The 26,240-nt window shown below is 45.9% G+C and overlaps 1 protein-coding gene across 4 annotated transcripts in view; it reads right to left on the bottom strand.

Annotated features, from left to right (window-relative positions):
- Positions 1–26,240, bottom strand: part of LOC119178704 (calpain-5) — a 100,575-nt gene that overhangs the window by 30,660 nt on the left and 43,675 nt on the right. For 3 of the 4 annotated variants that reach the window (XM_037429933.2, XM_037429935.2, XM_075878507.1), the window contains exons 8-10: positions 21,288–21,468; positions 9,929–10,045; positions 3,390–3,586 (exon numbers count right to left, since the gene is read on the bottom strand). In XM_037429933.2, coding sequence (XP_037285830.2) covers positions 3,390–3,586; positions 9,929–10,045; positions 21,288–21,468 — 495 coding nt within the window. The remainder of the gene's footprint in view (positions 1–3,389; positions 3,587–9,928; positions 10,046–21,287; positions 21,469–26,240) is intronic. The other variant, XM_037429934.2, reaches the window with a different exon arrangement.

Genomic DNA, 26,240 nt, shown 5'->3' with positions numbered 1-26,240 from the left:
TTAGGCAGCGATCACTGCATCCTTAACACCATGATTCGCACCCGGCCCCTAAAACAGCCATCGAATCAGGCCACACTGCCAGACTGAACTGGTTTCCATAAGTCCCTGCCACGGGCTAGTCTAATCGATGACGGATATAGTTCATGGGCTCAAAATCTCATGACAACCCTCAAGAAACATAAGAAATGCATACAGATTACGCAGGACTTCCCAGCGGTAGATAATCATTTACTCCATTTCTGGGAAGCTCGCTGCAGTCTTACAAAAAGATGGAAACAACAAAACCACAACAGAACACTGAGAAGACGTATAACAAATCTGACCTAACAGGCTGCCGAATATGCCTCTCAGCTGATTCCAACTGAATCGGTCGTTGCAACAGGGCGGCCCAACAGATGTTGGGGAAGAACACATGGAAGCTTTTCCGCAGCCTAATAGATCCCGCTCAATCGCGGGGAGAAACCCAGAAACACTTGCAACGTGCTTTACACAATTTTCAGGGCACAACAACACAACTGGCAGAGGCGTTAAGGGTAAATATCTCTGCACAAAACAGAACTCTCGAGGTCAGGAATATCTCTATGCAGGCAGAGGTAACAAAGCGATGGATAAGCCTTTCCACCACTACGACTTCAAGGCGGCCTTAGCCAAAATGAAGAGAAGCACTGCCCCACCGGTCGGGACAAGGTTACAGTGAATCTGCTGGCCGACCTCCCTTATCGCGAGTATGAGGCCCTTCTTACCTACATTAATGCGATATGGAAAGGGGAGACGCCTGTGCCACTCGATTGGAAAACACCACTTGTCACTTTCATTCCGAAAGCAGGAAAGGAAATTGATACAGACAACTTGAGACCTATCTCGCTCACATTATGCGCGGACAAACTAATGGAAGCCATGGTGCGAGATAGGCTTTCCGGTTATTTGGAAGATTGTAACACATTTGCAGACACAATGTTCGGCTTCCGTCCACACAAGTCTGCACAAGACATATTATTACAACTCAGTCATGACATATAACAACAAACAGAGCACACTCACAACGACAAGTTTGTCTTAGCATTCGATCTAAAGGGAGCCTTCGACAACATTAAACACAGCATTATATTAGCATATCTCAGTGAGACTCATTGTGGCACAAACACATTCAATTATATCAAAGATTTCTTGACGGATCGAGTCGCACACATCAAAATCCAAGACAATGTATATGGACCTTACGAATTGGGTACTAGGAGGACACCACGGCTCTGTGCTTTCCCCTCTACTGTTTAATCTAGCGATGGTATACCAACCAGTTCAGCTAAATGGGTGTGCAGGTGTGCAGCACGCACTGTACGCAGACATTACCATCTGGGGCACGGAAGGAAACATTGGGTATACGGAGGAAAGCCTGCAAGCAGCCGCTCACGTAGTGGATCAATACGCAGAGCGCTGAGGACTCCAGTGTGCACCAAAAAAATTTGAATTTGTGCGTCTTAGGCCATCGCCTAAGGATGCTACAAAACTGCGTATCTCTTTGGCTAGTGGCCCCATACGCGAGGCTAAGGAAATTGGAATCCTCACACTCTTCATTCACAATTAAAGGAGAATCGACACAACACTACAAAAGCTTCGCAAGTTTGGGAACCAAGTGGGCCTAATGGTCCGACCCGTCTCCAACAAGAGAGGGGGATTACGAAGCAAGCATGCTGTGCAGCTAGCTCATGCCTTCGTAATTAGCCGTATTTTATACGCGGTCCCCTATCTCTACTTGCGCAAGCATGATGCAGAGAAAGCCAAGGCAATCAACCACAAAATGATTAAGAGGGCCCTTGGCCTACCTGTCACAACTTCTAACGCGCGACTTCTCGCGCTGGGAGTAGTGAACACCTTTCAGGAGCTTAAGGAAGCACACCTCACGAACCAATACACACGTCTAACACAGACAAAGACGGGACAGCAACTGCCGGACCGGCTTTACTTGAAACACGACTTTCACACTCAGGAGCCGGTCCGAGTGCCCGAACTCTGGAGACGCGCCGTAAGAGCTCGACCCCTCCCCACAAAGATGGATAGAGAAGACAATAGTGGTCATCGCCAGGCAAGGGCACACGCCTTGCAACGTCACAATGGCAATAAACACGGAGTCTTCTACCTAGATTTGGCTGGTCCTGACTACGGGGGGTGGTATACGGCAGCGGTAATTCACGAGGAAAAGCAAGTAGATAGACTCACTTTCAAAGCTCCTGGCACAACACAAGTGGAAGAGGTAGCTATTGCTCTAGCTGCCTTCGACCATCGATCTCAATGTATCATATCATATTCGCGTAGGGCATGTCGAAATTATGAAGCTGGTTGGATCACACCACTAGCGGAAAGAATTTTGCAGAACTATAGCAACCGGGGAATCGACCCTACCTCTCGTTGCCTAGTCTGGACTCCTGGCCACTACGGCCTAATGGGGAATGAAGCCGCGAACCCGGCAGTCCGAGCACTCGTTCACCAGGTATGCCGCTTAGATCATGAGTGCCTGCAACCTGAAGACGGATATCTGCTGACATTCAAAGATATTACGATTTATTACAGGGGTCAGCATCGTCAATACCCACCTCCTGCAAAGGGACTGGGGAAGGCTAATGAACGCATCTTGCCGAGACTTTTTGCCAATACTTTATTGTGCCCGGCAATCATGCAACGTTTCGATTCCTCCTTCACTGGCAACTGCCAATACTGTGGGCAAGTGGCTGACACCTACCACATCGTTTGGGTTTGCCACCTCAACTCAGCTCTTCCCCCGAACCCTAATCCAACCAGAGAAGAGTGGAAGGCAACCCTGCTGGGTTGCTCGAATCTTCAAGCCCAAAGGGCCCTGGTCCAGAGAGCTAGGTTATCAAGTGTCACCAATGAGGTCCCGGAATAAGGACTCCACCCACTATGCAGCCTTTAAAGGGCTGCACCTCTTCTCTCTCTTTTTTTTTTTAATAAATGTTTTCACTCACTCACTCACCTTGTACCTTGAGAGATTCGCGTCACGAAATTTAAGAGTAATCGTCAACGATTCGCTAAGTAGCGGGTACACAGCGGGAGCAGAAAGAGAAGACAAGCGGCGGCAATGTAGGCAAGTCCTTGTTGTGACATCAAATCACCGCGACCGTAGCGACGCCAGTGTTCGTTCTCGGGGCCAATATTGCCTAGCACAAAGTTTTCCTCATTGCAAGGAATGAGGACGCAAAACAGCACCCATTTAGGAAATACAAAGAGCACAACAATGCTTTTTTTTCCTCTCGTGCATGTTTTGATATTGCTTTTGTATTTACTTGAACGTTCACCTATCGTTCACTATGGAGCATGCCTGTTGGTGTTCTCATGCCCAGCACTGGTACAACATCACGTCACGAATGACCCACCTGGCATCCAGTGTGCTACGACAGAACAGGCGCAGGAGGAAACGCCGTGCTTGGCCCGGCTCAAAAGTGGTCGGCAAGAGACAGTAGCGGCCGCGCTGCAGGCTGCACTCGAGGAACACACCCCGGGCACGCACATACTCCGAGCTGCACACTTTGGCCTTGATCACATGCACCCGAAACTGGCGGTTCACCTCCATCTGTGTCATCAAACATGGGGCACTGTGTCGCTATTTGTAATAACCGAGTGCATAATTTCCAAATCAATCCAAAATGGCTCCTCGATGGTTGATCGGCTGTAAGGTATGGTTATTCCAGCTCACAAATCCATCTGAGGACCTCAGACAAGTAACTCAGGCCCCATTTCTTTTACGTTTATACCACGCACAATAATAGAGAACATGATTCACTTGCACCTGGCAATTTTTTTTTCAGAAAGAATGATTGACTGATTTGTGGAGTTTATTGGCCCAAGGTCCAGATGTGGCCAAAGAGCACCAGAGCAATGATAATGAACTGTGCGTTATGCAGTGTGGGTAAAACAGATGTGACGTGGCTGTAAATGGGCCTAAAAACAGTCGCTGTAGGTGCGTAAAATATACATTGAGTAAAATTTTGGCAATGACAAATGATGTGTGCTATGGAGACATAAAATTCATTAAAAATGACACGTATATGAAATAAAAACTTGGCATGGAGCACTAGTGCCTCGGCAGAGCCCTTAAAGCAAGGGCAAGGAGGCCTGGCCTCATTGAAAGCAGCGATCACAGCAGCATCTTCTGGACAGAGGATGCGCTATAAACTTGTTGAGCTAAAAACATTCAATACTGCATCTTATAGAAAGCCAAAGACTGATTTTGCGTCAAAAAGCAGCTTTTCGCCGAGAAACATAATAGGATGTAGACGAAGATGATAGCGGTATGCTAAAAGAAAATATTTCTTTCTCTCTTTTTGAGCTTCCAGACACTTAAGGACGTGGAGGACGGTTAGCCTCTTGCCACATCTACCACAAGTAGGAGGTTCATCGCCAGTCAGCAGAAAGCTATGGGTACCATATGAGTGTCCTATTCCGAGGCGACAGAATAGGACATCAGTTCGCCGTGTCCTCGTAGCGGAGGACCAGTAACCTAACTGCGGCTCAATCAAGCTTATTATTTATTTCTGTGTCCCACAAGCGCTGCCAGTGGCTTCACAGTTTCTTACGTAGGAAGGGTTTTAGATCTCTTGCAAGGACAGTAGCGGTAGGATTAATAGCGAGCAATATAATTGACGTGGCCATTTGGTCAGCTAAAACATTGCCCTCGATGCTTCTATGGCCAGGTACCCAACAAATAGCAACATGCTGGTTGGACATATACGCTGTATACAGAACAGAATACAACTCGATTATTACCGAATTTCTGAATCTGAAAAGTGATCTTGATGCATTTACAACACTTAATGAGTCTGTAAGTAGAATTGATTTTTGTATGTTTGATTTCCGTATATGCTTCACAGCCGACAACAGTGCATAACCCTCAGCCATAAAGATACTTGTTTCCGGGTGCAGTACACCGGATTCCGAGAAGGATGGTCTGATGGCTGCATAAGCCACCCCTGCATGCGACTTAGAACCGTCGGTATAAAACTCTTTGCATGAGTAGTTGGATTGGGGTTATCGGAAATGCATTTTAATATGTGCTTCTGGTGCGAGTTTAGTGGTCTCGCAAATGAGGTGTCACTGAATTAGCTGCCACTGCCACGGCAGTAAAAGTTTCGCTGTGGGCATAGGACAAAGTTCTAGCAGTGAAACACCCATTTCCTCACTTAAGTTTCTTACACCCAAAGAAAACGGCTTTCTCGCAGCGGGTTGATTATGGAAGAGGGTGGCAGCGGTCATAGCCTTTACAGTTGAATAAGAAGGATGCTTGATGTTTGCGCGTACCTTTATAAATTATGTGAAACTGTTATAGGATCGCTGCAGGCGAAGTGACCGCTGATTTGACTCTACATAGAGGCTCTGGATCGGACTTGTCCTGAAAGCACTGGTTGCAAGTTGAATACCCAGATGGTGAATGGGGTCTAGGATTTTTAATGCACTTGGCGTTGCTGAATGATAAATTATAGAGGCATGATCAAGGCGCGACCAGACAAGGCTTTTGTACAACTTCAAGAGGCACTTTCGATCACTACCTTATGTTGTACGTGATAGAAGCTTTAGGACATTCATCACTTTAAGACATTTCATTTTATTTAATATGGGGAATAAACGCGAGGCTAGAATCTAAAGTGGTTCCCAGGAATTTATGCTCGCTGCTTACAGAGAGTTGGTCTCCCTTGATCGCAACACATGGTAGTGGCATTACCCCTCGTTTGTTGGAGAAAAGTATGCAAGTAATTTTCTCGGTGTTTATTTTAAAACCATTTTTATCCACCCATTTAGAGAATTTATTCATTCCAAGCTGCACTTGTCGTTCGCAGATAGACATAATGCATGACTTGAAACTCATGTGAACATCATCAACATACACGGAATAAAACATCGTGCTTGGAATTACTGACTGAAGGGAGTTCATTTTTACAAGGAAGAGTGTGCAACTAAGCACGCCCCCTTGCGGAACACCAGTCTCTTGGGTAAATGATCTAGAGAGAGCATTTCCCACTTTTACGCGAAAGGTTCGATTAGACAGATAGCTTTCAATTGTGTTTAACATGTTCCCATGGATGCCCATGGCGGCAAGATCGCGTAGAATCCCGAATCGCCATGTGGTATCGTATGCTTTCTCTAGGTCTAGGAATACCGAAAGTACAAACTGCCTATGAATAAATGCATCTCTGATGTATGTCTCTATTCGAACAAGGTGGCCTATTGTCAACCTCCCCTCTCTGAAACCACACTGAAGGGGGTCTAGTATATACTGTTACTTTCTAGAAAGTGAATTTAGCGCCGATTTAACATTTTCTCATTTAGTTTGCATAGACAGCTTGTTAACGCTACTGGCCTGTAGCTGGCGGCCAAGGATGGGTCTTTGCCTTGTTTAAGTACCGGGATGACTATCGCTTTTTTTCAGGACAATGAAATATAGCCAGCTTCCCACATGATATTGAAGAGGGTTAGGAGTGTTTTTAGTGCTTCGGGGTGAAGGTACTTGATAATTTCGTACATTATACGATCGACTCCTGGCGCCGAGTTGTTGCAGCATGCAAGAGATGCCTTAAGCTCAGCAAATGTAAATGGGCGGTTGTAAGTCTCTCTGGATGAACGCTTAGATTTAAGGGGCTGCCACTCTTCGCGTTCTTTGAATTTTAAGAACGTTTCTGTATAGTTCTATGCACTTGAGACACATTCAAAGTGTTCACCTAGGCAGTCCGCCTGCTCCTCCAGGCTCTCACCTCGGCTACTTACCAAGGGTAGGGGATGCGACTCCCGACCCATTAACTTGTTTACCCTGTTCCAAACATTCGCTTGGTCAGTGTAAAAATTTATACCTGAGATGTACCTATTCCAACTTTCTTTCTTTGCGAGACGACGCGTTCTCCTGGCTTGTGACAACCTGTTTGAAATTGACGAGGTTTTCAGCCGTTGGGTAATTTCGGAGTAATCTCCACGCTTTATTTTGACTAGTGCGCTTCCCAACAATCGTTGTTCCACCATGGGATGCGACGCTTATTAGTCATTCCATTAGTTTGCTTAATACATTTCACTGCAGCGTCAATAATAAAACCTGTTAGGTATGCCACAGCATCGTCTATATTAAAACCAGCAATGTCATCTACGCCTAAAGATGTGCTTTCTCGGAACAGTTCCCAGTTGGCTGACTTGGTGTTCCAACAAGAAAAGTCAGGCGAGCACGTATCTCCTTTTGTTAACTTCAACATAATCGGGAAGTGGTCACTCCCAAAGGGGTTCTTGAGAACGGACCACTCCAGATATGAAATTAGTGTACTCGAGACAATACTTAGGCCTATAGAAGAGTATGTGTTGTGCGTAGTGCTATAATATGTTGATTATTTTTTGTTAAGTAAACATGCACCTGACGAAAACAGAAAGTGTTCTATTAGGCGTCCTCGTGCACCCAAATGGGAGTCGCCCCATAGAGGATTATGTGCATTTAGATCACCAACGACTATATATGGCGGAGGCAGTTCATCAATGAAGCTTTGAAATTGTATCTTCGAAAGTTGATAGCACGGGGGAATGTAAATAGAAGTAATTGTTAGTAGCTTCCCGAACAGCACTGCTCGGACAGCAACTGCCTCAAGAGAAGTTCGGAGGTTTAACTGCTTACAGGCACCCCCTTTATCAACTATTATAGCAACACCGCCCTACGAGGTGGCAGCGTTGTTACGGTCTTTGCGGAAGATGGCATATTTCTTTAGAAAGTTTGTGTGGACTTGAGATGTGTTTCCTGAACATACAGCACCTTTGGAGTATGTTTATTAAGAAGTCCTCTAATATCATCAAGGTTACGGAGAAGTCCTCTCACATTCCACTATAAGATCTGTGAGTCCATTTTAGATGTGTTTTGTGCTGTGTGCTCAAGGATGGAAAATTAGCTCACGGACGCGTTTGGTGTGTAGCTCCGTGGTGTCGCTACACACCAAACGCCTGCTTGCACAGACGGGGTTTTTCAGAAAGCAATATTCACACTTGCGCAGGCTTACACTCAAGAAGTTTAACTAAGTATCTCAATGTCTCATCACGCTGCACAGATAACCGATTGCACCTTTCTCAATATGGCTCTCCTGCTCTAGAAATCAAGCCTTTTAAAATGTGACCCCAAAATACCAGGCTGGATACGTTCGCGTTCTTCAGTCGAAGAACACGAAGAGTGTGTGTGGACCTTGAGCACTATTTTTTCAAACACGTGACCTACTTTCAGGGTAATTGCGAGTAAATGCACATGGGCACAAGGGGGCCTCTTGCAGCACCCATGTCAACAATGCAGCACACAATGCTTAAAAAAACCACTGAAGGAAAATAACAATTTAAGTCAGAGTGAAAGCTCGATGTATGGCACTGTCTAAAACGACAATATTATCAACAGCAGTGCCCTACTTACTGAGAAACTAATGTAAATGCACGAGAACACATGTGCTGCGAGTAGAACGTCCGCAATATGATCCTGACAAGGTCAGACTTATCGCCTAAAATTAATCACTATTAATGTAACTTGCTTCACTAAATAAAGAACATTCCGAGCATAAAGAGACGTAACAAAATGCTGCTTGTTCGCTTCTGTTTAATTGTAAAAAGAACTACTTAACCTTACTATGAAAAATGGCGCGAGTGGTTAAAAAGTTCAGTTTTCGCCTGGTTAAACTAGACAGGCCACATCATCTAGCGGGGTCCAGTCGAACCAAGCAAGCCTGCCATCTTGGAGACCAAGGCAGGAAATTATTCAATGGCCGTTGTTGCTGCTGTGGCTCACGCTATTTTCGCTCTGCTGCTTTTGGTGTCAGCAACAGCGCAGTAAAGCAAGACAATGCTGTGCACGGCAACAGTGACAAAGATTTTCTCTTGAGTTGGGTAATTTGAAATGTGCTAACGCGATATGGACAACAAAAATGCAATTTTATTTCAAAATAAGCATTTCCTTGGTACAAAAGTACCACTATGAGGTTTCTAGACCACTATTCGAGCAATCAACAACGACTTAATATTTGCCTTTAGTGTCCCTTTAAATAAACTAATGAGCATAGACTTTGGGCATATGGCGCAATAATAATAATATCTAAGGTTTACATCCCAAAACCACGATATAATTCATGAGGGATGCTGTAGTGAAGGGCGCCGTAAGCTTTACTGAAGTGCGATTCTTTTGGCCAGGATCAAACCCCCGACTTTCGGTTCAGCAGCTGAGCTTCATAGCCGCTATACCACTGTGGCAGATGGATATACGACGCAGTAATTTAGGTATATGGCACTATCTTTAGAGAAACGAGGGAGCAATTTATATCTGAATTTGAGGCTGCACACTGTGCAATAACGTTTAGCTTGCACATTCTCAAAAGCCTCGACTACAACTTGGCAGCGTTCTTTGACCATGCTAAAAAAAGTGTTGCAGAGCTTCTGCTAAGATTTTTGTTTTCACTGGACTAACCATCGCCGCAGGTTCTCAGGCGTGGATTTTTTTGTTGCTTTCTTAGCACCGTGAATCTTATAAGAAAGCAATCACAGGGACCCATATGGGTGTCAAAATGTCACAAAATTTTGTGAGTTCCTTTGTTTTCTAAGGCAATTGGGTTGATTTACTTTTGACAAGAAAAAATAAAGCCTTTTCATTTTTTGCTTTATAAGATTAAATTTTACAAAACTCCCTCCCATGGTTCGGCAGATGATATGTGCGGAGAACACTATGGAAACAAGATAGGCTTCCCTGGTGGATACTAGACTACAAAAGCAAACGTGTGCAGAATCTGAGAATATGCGAGCGAATGAGAATGTATAAATAGACATTTTCTATGTCTTCGCACGGTAGCACTTGCAAAGGCCATTGTGGATTCTATTAAACTGCCCATCAACATTTTGGCACAGAATTTTCCTCCAGTATTTTCTTCACCTGCATGATGTGCATGCCAATGGCGAAGTGCCCCGTAGATCCCTCCACACTTGAGCTGTCCTGTAGCAGGTAGGCCAGCACAGCCACCGTTCCGTCTTCCACCACGTCCAAGCGATACTGCGTGACAACACCCACAGTACTGCTGAGCTCAAACCAATCGATGTTGGATTCAATCGAAGAAATAGTATGAAAGGACTTTTTTTTTTCCAAGCTCACACCGCCTAGCAGGAGCTAGGCAAACAGCCCGGATTAAAGCGTGCTGGTACATATTGCTACCGTCTGCTACAGCACTGCACTTGAATGACTGCTGTGACAGATACAAGCTTCATGAAGTGTTTTCTTCTTTTTCTAAGAGAGCAGTTGGTGTGCAAGCATTCAAATTTCTTTCAGTGCATTTTAATGCTCAATGATTGTGCCTAAAGGCTCGGAACATTGAGTCCACAGTTTCTCACTTCAATACTGAAAGCATGTCACAGGGACAGGCATCAGTCTGTCTAAGATATATTTAAAACCTAAAGACACTCCATTCTTGCTGAAATACAGTATAACCTTGTAACAAAGTATCTGCTTACAACACACATTCTGATTGCATAACATTTTGTGGTGTTATAACGATTTTTCTTTCTTCCCCTTGCTGAACTTTATATGCAGTAGATTCTGTCACAGAACACATTCCGATATAAATCAAGGGGTACCAACACGAAACCTTATGGCTGAGATACCCCGAGGGACTGATTTCTGTGAACATGCATATATCATCTACCAAATCTTAACGATATAGCTTGCAAAGTAATTATATGAATTTTGAAGCCTGCACGCGCAATCCAGTGCTATACGCCACACCTCATGACATTGACATTATCTAAGGTGACAACTTTTTGCACGCTACGAAAAAACATAATTGACGAAGAAGAACGACCTGGAATATAGAGTTTTCAACAGTACTTACTAGAAAGAACTCTGGCGCTAGTGTTCATAGAAGCTGCAACACACAGTACTTCAGCCAGCATGGGAATGATGCATAGTACACAGATTTGCCTAATCTTTGTTCTTTCAGCTCTGTACGGCTCCATGGGCCTGAATCCACGTTGCCACAAGACTAAGTTCAGCAAAAGTTTAGCATTTACGCTCACCACTTTGACCTTTTCATGCTCACTGATTAAAATCTGCAAACGAAGTCCATTTTTTTATTCAAAGAAAAGCCAAAACACAGCCATAAACGAAGCCACAAATGCCTTTGAAGCCAGCAAGCATGAAGACTAGGCAAATCTATCTACTACCCATAATTACTATGATTGCTGAACGATCGCAGGGCCAGAGTGTCTTCTAGTTAATTATAGGATACTCTACGCACAGCACATGCCGATTTCGTTTTCTTGTCATGCAGAAAAGTTTACACTTTGTGCCCCCAATTGGCCCCTACCCTGGCTCTTCTAAGGTGACCTGAAAGTGACCCCCAACTTTTGAGACTTCACCACTGCGACCGAGCTCTAAGCAAATGCAGCTCGTAGCATGATGCCATAGCTACCATTGCACCTCTGCCACACTTGCACCACCAGGCTGCTATATGGCAGTCACCGACTTCCCAAATTGCTTCGCAAGGCCGTGCCTGTGGCTAACGTGGAGAAAGCGTGGAAGCCTGAAAAAGTCATTGCCACCTTACATCATCACCATCATCAGCCTGATTATGGCCACTGCAGAACAAAGGCCTCTCCCATCATCTGCTAATCAACCCAATCTTGTGCTTTCTGTTGCCATGTTATGCCTGCAAACTTTTTATTCTCATCGGCCCACCTATCTTTCTGTCTCCTCTTCGTGCATTTTCCTTCTCTGGGGATCCAGTCAGTCACCCTTGATGACCAGCAATTATCCTACCTGCATGCTACATGCACGGCCTATGTCCATTTCTTCTTCTTGATTTCAACTATGAAACCCGGTTCGTTCCCTGATCCACTCTGCTCTCTTTTTGTCTCTTAAGGTTAAACTTATCATTTTCCTTTCCATTGAATGCTGCGTCATCGTCAATTTAAGCTGAACCCTCTTTGTAAGCCTCCAGGTTTCTGCTCTCTAGGCAAGTACTGGCAAAATGCAGCTCTTATATACCTACCTCTTGAGGGTTAGAGGCAGATCACCATTTATGATTTGAGAATGCTTGCCGAACGTAATCTACCTCACCTTTATTCTTCTAGTTATTTCACTCTCATGACTTGGCTTTGCGGTTACTACCTATATTAAGAATACAAATTCCTTTGCAACTGCCAGCGTCTCTCCCCCTCTCGCAAAGTGGTGTTTTGTACTGAGACTGTTGCACATTACTCTAGTGTTGTGCATATTTTCAGGCCTACTCTTCTGCTTTCATTGTCCATTTCAGAAATCATGAGCTGTAATTCGTCCCCTGAGTTACTAATCAAGGCAATATCGTCAACAAATCGCAGGGTAGTAAGATACTCTACATTAACTCTTATCCCTAACTTTTCCCGATCTATGGCCCTGAAAACCTCCTGTAAACACGCGGTGAATAGGATTGGAGAGATCGCGTCTCCCTGCCTTACGCCTTTTATTATTAGGATTCTGTCGCTTTCTTTATGGAGAACAAAGGTGGCTGTGGATCCACTGAAGATCTTTTCCAGTATGTTTATGTAGGCTTCCTTGATGCCTTGATTTGCAGTGCCTGCATCGCTGCTGATCTCTCGACTGAGTCAAATGCCTTCTCATAATCTATGAAAGCTCTGTATAAGGGTTGGTTGTATTCCGTGCATTTCTTTATTACCTGATTGTTAGTAACATGGTCTATTGTGGAGTAGCCTGTACAAAATCCTGCTTTGTCCTTTGGTTGATTGAACTCTAATGCCACCTTAATTCTATTAGCTATTCTTTTTGTAAGTAGTCTATAGAGAACGAACAGTAAACTGATGGGCCTGTAATTTTTCAAGTGCTTGACGTCTCCTTTCTTATGGATTAAGATGATGTTGGCGTTCTTCCAAGATTCTGGTACCCTTCCTGTCAAGAGACACTTGGTATATAAGGTGGCCACTGGCCACTTTTTTTAACACAACTTCTCCACCATCTTTCAGGAGGTCCGTTGCTACCTTATCCTCACCAGCTAACCAGCGGCTTTGCTTCTTTGCATTCCTTCTAGAGCCTTCCTTATTTTCCCCCATACAAAGGTGAATAATTAAAGACAACAGTGAAGGCAATGACATTGTATGGCACATGCGGCAGCAAAAGAACACTAACAAAAAGACCACCTCCAAAACACTCGATACAGATTGCTAACCAGCAAAGCTAAACCATGCAGCCCTAGTGCTGATTACTGGGTGAATCTCTACAGTTTTGAATAACTGGTTATGTCTGTCCGGAAAAGTTAAAAGGTGTTTCCCGCCCATGTGTTCCCTTCTCCACTCTTGGTGGACCAGTGACTAGTACTATACAGTCGACTCCCGGTTAACCTCCCTGCTTTCCACTTCACCTTCTCCTCTCTCTTTATACACTAGAATCTCAGTAAATGGATATCTCTTAAACGAAACAACTGCCTCTAACACGAATGGTGCCCTGCTTGTATTTTGCAGCCTTATTCATCTCTTAGTAAGTGCAACTCTTATTAAATGAAACATATTGTCACGGGTATAGAAAGGTACCTCAGGCACACGTGCAGAAACAACGCAGACGGAATGAAGACGATGATGTTGTTTTGGGGCTGTGTCTGAACTGCTCTCTTGTCCTGCATATCTTGCATATTGTATGCAGTGTTAGCCCACCCGGCGTTCACTTATTAAATACTCCCCGTTACATATTTTTGGTGGAAAAGCTGGGTAACATTCCGACTCTGAATCTCCAAAGCAGATGTCAGCTTCGCCCAGCCACGGTGCCTGAAGGCAGTGTGCCGTTTGTTCAAGCTACGCCTGCTCCGTCACCTGTGATCCCTTTCTACATTCTCGAGCCAGGTACATTTTGCGACACCAACACAATTGACGCCGACGAGTGGGTGGCCTTATACCAGCGCGTCAGCAAGCAATACAAGTGGAATGAGCCACTTATGCTGGCCAACATCATCCTTTACCTGCGAGGTACTGCATGCGCCAGGTACGAGACGCACGAGCGAGACCTGACGACTTGGGACGTGTGCAAGCAGAAGCTTCGCGACTTGTTTGGATGCTCAGTAGCTTGACAAATGGCAGCCAAACAGGAACTCGCGTCACAACTTCAATCTTCCACCAAGTTGTACGTCACCTATATCTAAGACGTGCTCACCTTGTGTCGGAAGGCCGACAAAGACATGACCGAACTGGACAAGGTCGGCAATGTGTTGAAGGCCATAGCCGACGATGCCTTCAACATTCTGATATGCAAGAACTGTACCACCATTGACTGAATTGCCAGTGAATGTCGGCGGTTCGAACAAGCCAAAAGCAGGAGAATCACTCAACCTTTTTCCCGACTCCCGAACATTGCTGCGACTTCTTCCAGCGAGGATCCTGGGGCCCCACGTTCATTCGTGAATCCTCCAAACATCACAAGAATTGTTTGCCAGGAGCTGGAAGCCATGGCTCCTTCCGCTTATCAACCCCCTGTGCCTGACAACTCGGCCCCAATATCTCTTAATCAGGCTGTTGTGCGACAAGAGTTTGCCAACATAGGCGTCTTAGTTCCCCAAAACTCAAGCCACACACCGCATTCCATAAATCCTAACGCTCACTACCACGCCGCCCCACTTGTTGCTGCTGCCGCGTCAATCGGTTCTCATCGCGCTACCGAAATCCATCTGAGTGGCGCACACAAGATGATCGACCGATATGCTTCTCTTGCCATCGCGTTGGCCACATTTCCCGCCACTTTCGCAACAGATCGTCTTTCGGGCAACGTTTTCTAGACGACCACCGACAGGATCGTGACCAGTATTCGCCACCTCCTTTTGCTGATTACCACCTTCAGGACCTTCGCAGTATTCGCCACCTCGTTTTAACGATTACCACCTTCAGGACCTTCCACCTAGCCGTTCTACGCTACGCTCCGAACCATCCTACGCTGATGTCGTCATCCAGGGAACCCGGTCCAGCCGCTCGCCGTCACCTCAGGGTCGCCAGCCCAGCTCCTATCAACGCCGTCGCTCCCCGTCATCGGCGTATTCTGGGTAGTTCTCAGGAAACTACAGATGCAGCTCCTGGAGGCGACGCTGCATTGACAACTTGGACCGAAAAACCTCTACCGACCACTAATTCCAGACGAAATTTACTTGGTGTTATTATCGATGGCCTGACCGTTACAGCTCTAATAGACACTGGTGCCCACATATACGTTATGAGTTCATGTCTTTGATCCCGCCTGAAAAAAGTTCTTACCCCTGCCATGTCTTCGACTGTGTGAGTAGCCGACGGCAGCCGAACATCAGTTCTTGGTATGTGCACTGCCCGCGTCACTGTTGCCGGCCTTCACACTTCAGTCCTCTTCGCTGTTCTAGACGCTTGCCCACACGATGTGATTCTCCGCATTGACTTCTTGACCGCGCATTCAGCCCTCATCGATTGTTCAACCGGCACTTTACAGCTAGAGTCGCCTTTGTACTCTGATGTGCCTTCTGCAGCTCGCACACGGCTACGGTCCGTGGAGTGTCTACGAATACTGCCTCAGGCCGCTGTGTACATTTATATGTCGCCGTTCCCACCCGATTCTGATGGCACCTACTTGGCAGCTCCACTCATTGACCTGACCCTTTCCCGGAACATCATACTTCCTCATACTATAGTGAGGATTAGCGACAACAAGACGCTTCTCCCTGTCCTCAACTTCTCCGTGTCGACACAGGTCATTCAAGGTATTGCCTTAGCAGAACTCTCCACTCTGGAGCAACGTACAATTTCATCTCTCACTCCTGGCATCAAGACCGTAGCTGAACCTGTCGTAGCTGCACAGAAAAGAGCTTTCCTAGACAAAATTATATCAAAAGACCTGTGCCCGTGCCAAGTTGAAGCGCTCCGTGGTCTTCTATTTTCTTACCTCGACATTTTTTATATTGATGACCGTTCCTTGGGCCGCACGAGCGTCATAGCCCACCGTATCGACACTGGCGACGCCAGTCCCCTTCATAAGTGTCCTTACCGTGTGTCTCATTCAGAGCGCCAAATAATCCAGAAGGAAGTAGAGAAAATGCTCGACAAAGACGTGAAAAGAGCCTTCAACCAGTCCTTGGCAAAGCATTTCAGAATAGCTCAGAAGCCGTCTTTACAGACGTAAGTAAAGCGAGCAAAGGGTCACATGTAGTGGCAATTGTAGCACAAAATCACACCACAATGGCGTCGGTTAAAACTTGTTTCACACGAGTGGCAGAGGCGGCAGCAATAGCCATAGCCATATCCAACGCAGAAATCAGGGGAGAATCAGTGGTTGTGCTCTCCGATTCACAGGCGGCATGCCGAATGTTTCTCCGAGGAACGCTACCTAAAATAGCGTATAAATTCTTAAATAAACCCATAACAGGAGACCATCACATTATATGGTGTCCTGCTCACGAAGGTTTGGAGGGGAACGTCGTGGCAGACCGTATAGCTCGAGGCATCACCAACCGAGCGACGGCAGGCCACGACGTTGAACCTCTTTCCAATTCGCGTGACATCCTCCTCCAACAAAGGAAGCAACGAAAGGAATATGGGCTTCCACATAAGGACTTGGATAGCCAGCAAAGCAGGGATTGGAGATGCATACAAACCAATAGCTTTCCCAATTTGTACCATCTAAGTAGAATATATCCCGCAAGATATAAAGACACCTGTCCGTGGTGTTCACAAGTACCAACACTCAGCCACATAACATGGGAGTGCACCCAGAGGCCCACACACATCGACAGCCCACACATCACGAAGCAACCACACATGTTTCACAGGCAGTGGGAGGCATGGCTTGTGGACGAGGACAAGCAGAGCCAAATAGCTTTGCTTGACCAGGTCCAGCGAGCCGCTCGTGCCAGCGGAGCCCTGGACTGAGGGCCCGACCAAACTGCCTGCATTTCAAAATTTTTTTTTTTTCTCTCTGAATAAAGTTTCTTCCTCCTCCTCCTCCTCCAGTCCTTGGGCATCACCTGTTGTGCTTGTTAAAAAGAACGACAACACCTGGCGGTTCTGCGTCAACTATTGCCATCTCAATCAAATAACCAAGAAGGATGTCTATTCTCTACCTCGAATTGATGATGCGCTTGACTGCCTTGATGGTGCCAAGTATTTCTCTTCCCTGGACATTGGCAAATTTCAGTTGATGATCGCGACCGCGAGAAGACGGCACTCATAACACCCGACGGATTCTATCAATTTAAAGTCATGCCTTTTTGGGTTGTGCAATGCGCCAGCAACTTCTGAACACATGATGGACTCCCTCCTTCGCGGTTTTAAATGGTCGACGTGCCTGTGCTATCTAGACGATGTCACCGTTCTCTTACCAACCTTCGAAAGCCATCTTCCACGTCTGTCGGCCATCCTCGAAATTTTTCGCAGTGCTGGCCTCTAGCTTAACGCGTCTAAGGGCACCTTTGGGCACCGTCAGATAAAGCAATTTGGCCACCTTGTTGACGCTACTGGTGTACGACTCGACCCTGATAAAGTCCGCGTGGTGCGCGAGTTTCCGGTCCCACGTTCCACGCAAGAAGTCTGCAGCTTTTTAGAAATCTGTTCATATTTCCGCCGTTTTGTCAGCAACTTCGCGGAAATCGCTCGGCCCCTCACGGATCTCCTCAAAAAGAATGTGGCTTTTTCCAGGCGTGAAGACCAAGAACATTCCTTTGCATTGTTGATTTCTGTGCTCACATCACCACCTGTGTTGGCTCATTTTGACCCAGCCGTTTGAACGGAGCTACGCACTGACACAAGTGGCCATTTCATAGGGGCAATACTGGCACAAACGCAGAACGGCACAAACCGTGTCATAGCGTATGCTAGCCACCTACTTTCTCAATCGGAAAGGAACTATTCAATTACTGAGAGAGAGTGCCTGGCTCTCACCTGGGCTATCGCAAAATTTCATCCGTAACTATATGGACGCACGTGCGCAGTCATCACAGACCACCATGCGCTCTGCTGGCTGTCAACTTTTAAGAATCCTACAGGAAGACTCGGGCGATGGGCTTTGCGATTGCAGGAGTACACGTTTTTTGTAGTGTACAAGTCTGGCAAGCTTCACAGTGATGCCGACTGCTTATCTCGACATCCTGTTGGTCCACCTGACTCCTCCAAGTTGGAAGCTGATGCCAACATCCTAGCCATAACGGATTTTCTGCAAATAGCCGACGAACAACGCCGAGATCTATCGCTGCTATCGATGATTGACCGCCTTCAATTCGGCCATAAAGACCCTTTACTGAGTCTATCTTTTCTTCAAGACAACATTTTGTTCCGCTGCAATTTACAGCCTGATGGCGCGGGACTTTTGCTCGTCGTCCCACGTCATCTGCGCAAGGACATCTTGCAAAAACTCCACAACACCCAACTAGCGGACATTTAGGAGTCTCCAGAAACTATGATCAGGTGCGCAGATGGGTATTCTGGAAGGGCCTTTATCAATTCGTTCGCCGCTACGTTGCAGCGTGTGACCTGTGCCAGCGTCGGAAGAAGCCTACGTCTCTTCCTGCCAGTCACCTTCAACCTATTGAAGTCCCAGCCCAGCCAATTCATCGTGTGGGTTTGGATTTGTTAGGTCCCTTCCCAACATCAGCAACGGGAATAAAATGGGTAGCAGTAGCTACGGATTATACCACTCGGTATGCAATTACTCGAGTGCTACTGACCAGCTGCGCAACGGACGTCGCAGATTTCCTACTCTATGACATCATCCTTCAGCATGGCGCTCCTTCTCACCTACTCACGGACCGTGGCCACTGCTTCCTGTCTGGTGTGGTTGACGACCTCCTTAGATCCTATGCTACGCGGCACAACTTTACGACTTCTTACCATCCTCAGACTAATAGACTTACTGAACACCTCGACCGCACACTGACGGACATGCTTGCTATATATGTTTCTGACGACAACACCGATTAGGACACTGCCCTTTTGTTCCTAACCTTCGCCTACAACTCGTCCCATCATAAAACTGCCGGCTACTCACCATTTTATCTTCTTTTTGGCCGTGATCCCTTACTACCTTTCGATACCCTGCTTACGCATGACCTTCCATCCACCACTTTCCTACGCACAAGATGCCATCTCCCGTGCTCTGATCGCACGTGCAGTAGCCCGCACCAGGTTCTCATTGTCCCAGAGAGCCCAAAAGTCACTCAGTACGACAGACGACATAGGGATGTCGATTTTTCTCCGGGTTCTCTTGTGCTATTGTGGCTGCCATCCCGTCGTGTCGGCCTGAGCGAGAAACTTTTATCGCAATACGTTGGGCCTTACCGAGTTCTGCGCCAAGTCGCACCTGTCATCTATGAAATTTCTCCAACCGCGAACCCTACTGTTGCATCCAGAAGCGACATTGTGCATGTGTCTCGCCTGAAGCCCTATCGCAGTGACCCGTCCGTCTAATAACAGCAGGCACCGGGGCGGTGCTTTGCCGCCCGGGGTAATGTCACGGGTATAGAAAGGCACCTTAGGCACTGGTGCAGAAATGACGCAGAAGGAATGAAGACGACGATGTTGTTGTGGGGCCGTGTCTGAACAGCCCTCTTGTCCTGCATCCTTGCGCACTGTGTGCAGTGTTAGCCCACCCGGAGTTCACTTATTAAATACTCCTTGTTACAATATTTTCACGGTTCCTTCAGGTTTTATAATGACAGTCTACTGTAGCGAGGCTTGCCAAATTTCTGTGGCACAAAATGCCAAAAGTTTTTGCACATATTGGATGGATAACTTTTGGCATACCCTTGCGGGTTTCAGCTTTACCAAAATATGTCTACAAGTCTACCTTATCTTTGCCACGGCATCTTAGCCACTACAAGTGGCATGCTGCATATCAACATCTTGCTTATACAGAAGAAGTGCATGCATTATCTTGCCGATGATGAATACTATAAAGTGACAGGATGCATTGATCACTGAAATTCACTAGTTCTCCCTCATTATACTGCAGTGTTTTCGTAAGCTACCACACATTGTGTATTGTCATGAAACACACTTCAATACCAAATGAACGTTTCACTTTCTCATTAAATGTCCACCACAGTGACCGAGATCCCTGCTAAAATCAGCAGTTCGCCTTTTATATTACTATAGGTCGGCACTACAAGAGAGTACTCACTCAGCCTCATTTTTGTTTTCTATTTCACACTCGCAGCCACACTCGAGTGTGCTCACACCGATATGTACTCACTCAAGTCCATACTTATGCCTGTTCACTCTCATGGGTACTTATACTCACACACTTTTCAGAAAGGAGAGTACCGTATTCACTCGCACAATAAACCCACCTTTTTTTTTTTAGAAAAGCTGACGCCCATCTAGGAGGAGGATTCATTCCGCAGGAAAAAAAAAAGTAAAGGGAGTTATAAAAGTGTAAATTTCGCATGACGGTTTTCCTTGTCTTGGCCTGCAAGATGTGCTGCGAATCGTTTTTGTAGCCCAAAGCTGTTGTTCTCTCCTGTAACGAACGCGCCCAGATTGACGCCGAAGTTCGGTTCTATGCTACGGTGCATGCTCGACCAACTTTTAAGTTATAACCAGCCGTGTAGATCTCGTACCAGCCAAATGCGTCCTGCACAGCAGGTGCCCAACTACGGTCAATACAGCGAGCCCGACAACAAAAACAATAAACGATGCGGGTGCACGACGCGCCGTTGACGCGGTTGCGCTTTGTATGGCCTTCGAGATGACGGGCGCATGGAGTGTTGCTATGTCGCGCAACCCTTATCTCGGAGGTCCCACACTTTGTTTTTTGCTTTGTCTTCTTGCCGCTGTGCTCGCATGGCTCTATAAGCAAAGAGGTTTCTCCCGCATTCAATAGATGGCACCCTGCCACAAGCGGCGCAACTTAAAAATTTTTATTGAAATCGTGAGAGCTTGCGCTGCTCGCAACTGTTCAGCATGGTTGTTAAAGTATTTTTGTTTTTATTGCATCACTGCTTTGTGATATAATGGCTTGATTTAATAATGTTTTGATCGTCAACAGCACTGACTATCATATGTAAATAAAAATAAAATGAAGAGATCCATTGGACCAAAGCGGGGGGTGGGTTCATTATGCGAGTGGGTTCAATGCGTGAGTAAATACAATATGCTAAGCTATGTACATGATGCACAATTTTGCCTTGTGAGCTTGGCAGATATCAACTGCTGCTGTGCATGCATTCTGCCGAACTTTTTTGTCAGCCAGAACTATACACGACGTCAAGAAAATCATTCATCATTATAATATAGAAATAAAGAAGGATGAGCAGGCTCACCTGTGGGTTGCGAAGGAAGCTGGACCGGTGGTTGATGCAGCCACCCGCACGATCCATGGCACTGCCACGCTCCCCAACGGTCCACTCACCCGGAAAGCTCTCCTCTCGCCACCCACCACGGCCTGGCACATAGCACACACACATATCCGTGAACGCCCCCGCAAAGTCTTCCAAGGGAATCCTGCAGGAGCATTAACGCCACTGGTTTCCACTTCTCTGGCATAACTTCACTCAATGGACCTTCTTGTCACAAGCGCTATTGGAACATGTGTGCAGTTGTCATCAGCCCAGTGCAGGGCAATAGAATCTCCGATGTTTTGGCAATGCTCAGTCTGGTCGAGATGCCACCACTTTATCCCAGCACACTTCTCAATTGCATCTAACCACCTTACATCTGCCTCTCTTTCCCTGTAGGTTGCCCTTAACGAACATATGCCTTTTCACTAAACGCCCTGTCTACATCCACTTCATTTAAACTCGGACATAACTGATGTACATTTGTTGAAATACACGCAGTAACGTCTGTGAAGTCAATTTGGTGTTTTGTTTCCACATCCAGCAAAGATTCTGCTATGTACAATAATACCTAATTTGCTTAATTTTGCATATGTCCAAAAATAGGCTAAGTAGAAACTTTCCACAGCACCGAACATTTTCCTACACGTCTTAGGTATATTTTTCTCTTTATCTCGAAGTATTGTTGGGTCAAATGGCAGATGACTCGAAAGCTTGACTGGGAATGGAATCAAAAAACCGCTGCTGGACCATTTCACAAGATTCGCGTGATGCTGCCACGCCTGAACTCTGCCAATTTTCTTTTTTTATCTAGTTGTGCCTGCCACTACGTCGATGCTTTCGGAAACGCGGAGGACGCGAAGTCTCAGTCCAGTGACTTATCAACTTTGTCAAGCAACCCTGTGGGATGTCATGTGACACATGCACTGAGCAGGGATGCCTTCAGCCTACGCTTGGCGTAGTTCGTATCGTTCTCTGTGTGCAGGGCATGATATTCCTTTAGGTGTGATTGCCGTTCATCCGCGCAAACCACGCAGCACGAATGTTCTGCTGAGCAGGAACTTAGCAGGGGTGCAACAAGCATGGCTTCAAAGCAGTGCAAGTCACTGATGGTAAAGAATAAATTGCCATAATTAAAGAAGTGGAGAAAGGAGGCCGAACTAAATTGAGCATCGAACAGTAATTCAACATCGCACAGTACCATAATCAACATCCCTTTGTCCACGCTATCAACAGCGCTAAAGAACAAGCAGAAGGGGTCCCGATAGATTTCAGCAGAGCTTCTCCAGCCAGTGAAAGCTGGTTCGAGGGTTGAAGTTTCCGGATGTTGAAGCGGCGTTGATAGAATGGCTTCAAAATAAGGTCAAGTGCAGCGGCGGGCAAGATTGACTGACGTGATGCGTCAAGCAGCTCAAGGACGCCTTCCTAGGCCCGAGTACGACCACAAAGTAGAGGAGCATTAGGCAGTTTTGCTCTGATAAGTAAAATGGCAGTGCGGCGAAACCCAGCCGGTCAAAGTCTCTTGTATTTTGTTTTCTTCTCTTTAAAATATGCACGAGAAGAAAGATTAGAAACTGCCGCTAAAGAGCCGGTAAGTAGTAGGAATTTTTCTGAAATGTGGTCATTTTCCCGGCAATTAGCATAAGTTTGCTCATCTCGAAAATCAATTTATCTTGAAATTTTCCCCGATTTTCACAACTTCAAGTTAATGAGGTATTACTGTGTCCATGCCAATCCCATTCCACGGTACCAAGGTTTCCTTCTTTCAATCCTGAAAATAGCCTTCACGAGATCTTTTCAATTTGACTGGTCATAATAGGTGAATTTATAATTAATCACAACCACAGAAATAGCACTTTTAATAGCAGCAACACCAGCAAAACATGAGATGTGTTAACGCATTCACTGTACCCCAATCAGGCTACGATGAATGAATGAGTAGAACACACACCATCTCTGGTTTGAATCATTTTTTTCCGAGCAGCCCTAAGTAGTGCGAAAATCGCAATTTATGATGAATAAGTACAACCACTACTCTGTCCCAATACAAGTGCTTTTTAAAAAAAATTTATTGAAAAACTTTTGATGGGATTGAGTCTAGTAAGATCCAGCCTAGCCAGTAACATTGTATCGACAAGATGGTTACATTGAAAGGCAAGCCTGCATAACAGGACAAAAAAGACATGCTACTTACAGTTTGATTGGAAGTGACACTTTTATACTGCATGATATTTTACATATAACAGTACACAAGGGCCACAGTTCGCTTTTACATTCAATTGAAACATTTTTAGGCACAGTCCATACATGCATTCCTTTATGTTTAGAAAGAGTTATTTCTTCGTTTAACCATTGTATTTATGTAATAAGTGCACCTCTCTATTTTGTCATCACAAGATGGCTTTTTATATTACTGCCCCCTCCCATCCGTCTCGGTGAATCAGTGGTTAAAGAATAGATGGTCGAAACTTCTGGATCCTTCCACTCCGGCATGCCTCATAACCATTTCCCGACTTCAGTACGTAAAACCCGCAATATTAAAAAAAATGACTCCCTCCTAATTTGTCCTGCACATCACATGACCCCTCCGGCCTATTTTCTCCTCTTTAATGGCAACCAGATCATCAGCAGCATTAAATCTGGATCACGAGTTCTCTTGAGTTCATTAAAATGCTGTCGTTGCCACTGTTGTTGAACATACAGTCGACTCTCATTAATTCAAACTCGAAGGGACCCCTGGATTTTGTTTGAATTATCAGGCTGTTTGAATTATCAGAAGTTCTCATATATGCGACTCTGGGTAAGGTGACAGCACAAATTATGATCAGACATCTATATTCACACTTTTAAGCATCTCTAGATCCTAACTACACAAAAACAGAGAGCGGTGCATGTATGGTCAACAAGTTTATTGACTATCTACTGCTGACTAGACCTTTTAAAAAAATCATGGATGGTCAACTGCTTATTTGCCACATGCGCATTTAGCACAAAGCTCTCGATGCCAGTAAGTGCTGCCAGTTGATTCTGAGAGTTTTCTGTTGTTGTCAGAAATTTTCTCACTTTAGCAATGTACTGGAAAGCTTGTGCAGTTGTCACATTTTCCACTTCCGGTTCTTCTTCACTTTCACTGCTGTGTTGTGCTGGCAGCACCTCTGCCACCAAGTCATCGAGTGTGTCCTCCCTGCACACGCACAGGTTATCATCAGTAGCTGCATAACTGTCGCGGTCGGCAGCTATGTTGTGCGCTTTTAGAGCAGACAGCACTTGGCTTTCATCGTCGCCCTCAGTCTGCAAGCAGTCAGATGAAGTGGCAATGCTGCAGCCAGGTATGCGGAAGGCATGCTCGAAGCAGTTCCTTATTGTTGCTGATGTGACAGCATTCCATGCGTCGGCGAGCATGCCCAACGATGAGAGTAGTGTGACACTGTAAGGCATGGAATTGTCCATACATATCAGCATTCTCTTTAGCAGTGTTTTCCGGTAATTAAGCTTCAAGCATTTGATTACCCCTTGATCCAGGGGCTGGAGGACAGCTGTAGTGTTAGGAGGCAGAAATTCAAGGCGAATTGCTTCCAGCCCCTCCACGTCGCCGTGCGCAGGGCAGTTATGAACAATGAGCAAAATTTTCCTTTTCGCTCGCTTCATTTGCCCATCCAGTTTGCGGAGCCAACCCTCGAACAAAGCTTGCGTCATCCAGGCTCGCGTGTTTCCGTCATATGCAACTGGGAGCGTTCGGATGCCTTTAAAGCACCTGGGACGCTTTGACTTGCCCACAACGAAGAGTTTTGGCTTGTGACTTCCGTCCATATTGGCGCAAACCATGACGGTTAACCGTTCTTTGCTCAGCTTTCCGCCAGTGCAACGCTCTCCCTTGCGACACAAGGTTTGATCGGGCAGGCACTTAAAAAACAGCCCCATTTCGTCGGCATTATATACATCAGCCGGGGAGTATTCAAGCAGCAGGCTTTGAAGTCTAGTCTGCCGCCAGTCAGAAGAAACAGCTTCATCGACCACTGCTGCTTCACCACTCACTGTTTTGAAGGAGAGACCGTGGCGTTTCTTGAACCGAGAAATCCAGCCATCGCTGCACTTGAAATCTTCAATTCCCAAGCGCAAGGAAAGTTCTTCAGCTTTTTCTCGTAGGATTGGCCCATTTATCGGTAAATTGGAGCTCCGTGCGCGCTTGAGCCAAAGAAGCACGGCGTTTTCGAGATCCGGGTACGCAGCTTCCCTAAGCCTTTTCCGATCGGGAGCGAAGCGGCTCGCGTTATTCTGCAGCTTGTCTTTGGCTTTCAGAATGGTTGTGAGAGTACTTTTGGTTATTCCATACTTCAGTGCCACTTCGGTCTTCTTTACCCCAGCGTCGACTTCTTGGATAGCGGCCAATTTCTCTTTTAGGGGTAGTGTCCGATATTTTCCTCGCGGTGACATGGTCGATCGAAAAATGCGCAGCACGTAAGAAAGACGGGCAGACCTGTACGCATTCTGTGGGCAGGTCACGTGCTTCGGAGTCGGCCGGCGCCACCGGCACGCCGGAAAAGCAGAGATAAGCCGCGAGCCAGCTTCGTAACCACCGGGCCGTTTTTGTTTTTCTTTTTTTTTTCCACCGCGGCGCGGAATGCTGAGAAATGATTGCGTGGCAAAACCTTTTCCCTTGAAGTTTTAAGGCGCTTATTTTTCAATATCAGACAATTATGATAATCATAAGCACGCAAATTTTCAAATATTGCCGGCAAATCAGCAGAAATTTTCCGGTATGGACAGGCAGAAAGTACGAATTAACCGAATGACGAAGTTTGAATTAAGCGGCTTTTAAATACATTGAAAGCATAGCGAGCCAACCAAAATTTTGAATTTTGTATGAATTAACCGAAAGTTCGAATTATCAGAGTTTGAATTATCGCGAGTCTACTGTACAATCTTGAACTTCGCTGC

Source organism: Rhipicephalus microplus, chromosome 1 (assembly GCF_043290135.1).
Source record: "Rhipicephalus microplus isolate Deutch F79 chromosome 1, USDA_Rmic, whole genome shotgun sequence".
In the NCBI taxonomy this organism is placed as follows: Eukaryota; Metazoa; Arthropoda; class Arachnida; order Ixodida; family Ixodidae; genus Rhipicephalus; species Rhipicephalus microplus.
Note: the sequence above shows the minus strand (reverse complement) of the source record. Positions and strands in the feature narration are given on the sequence as shown.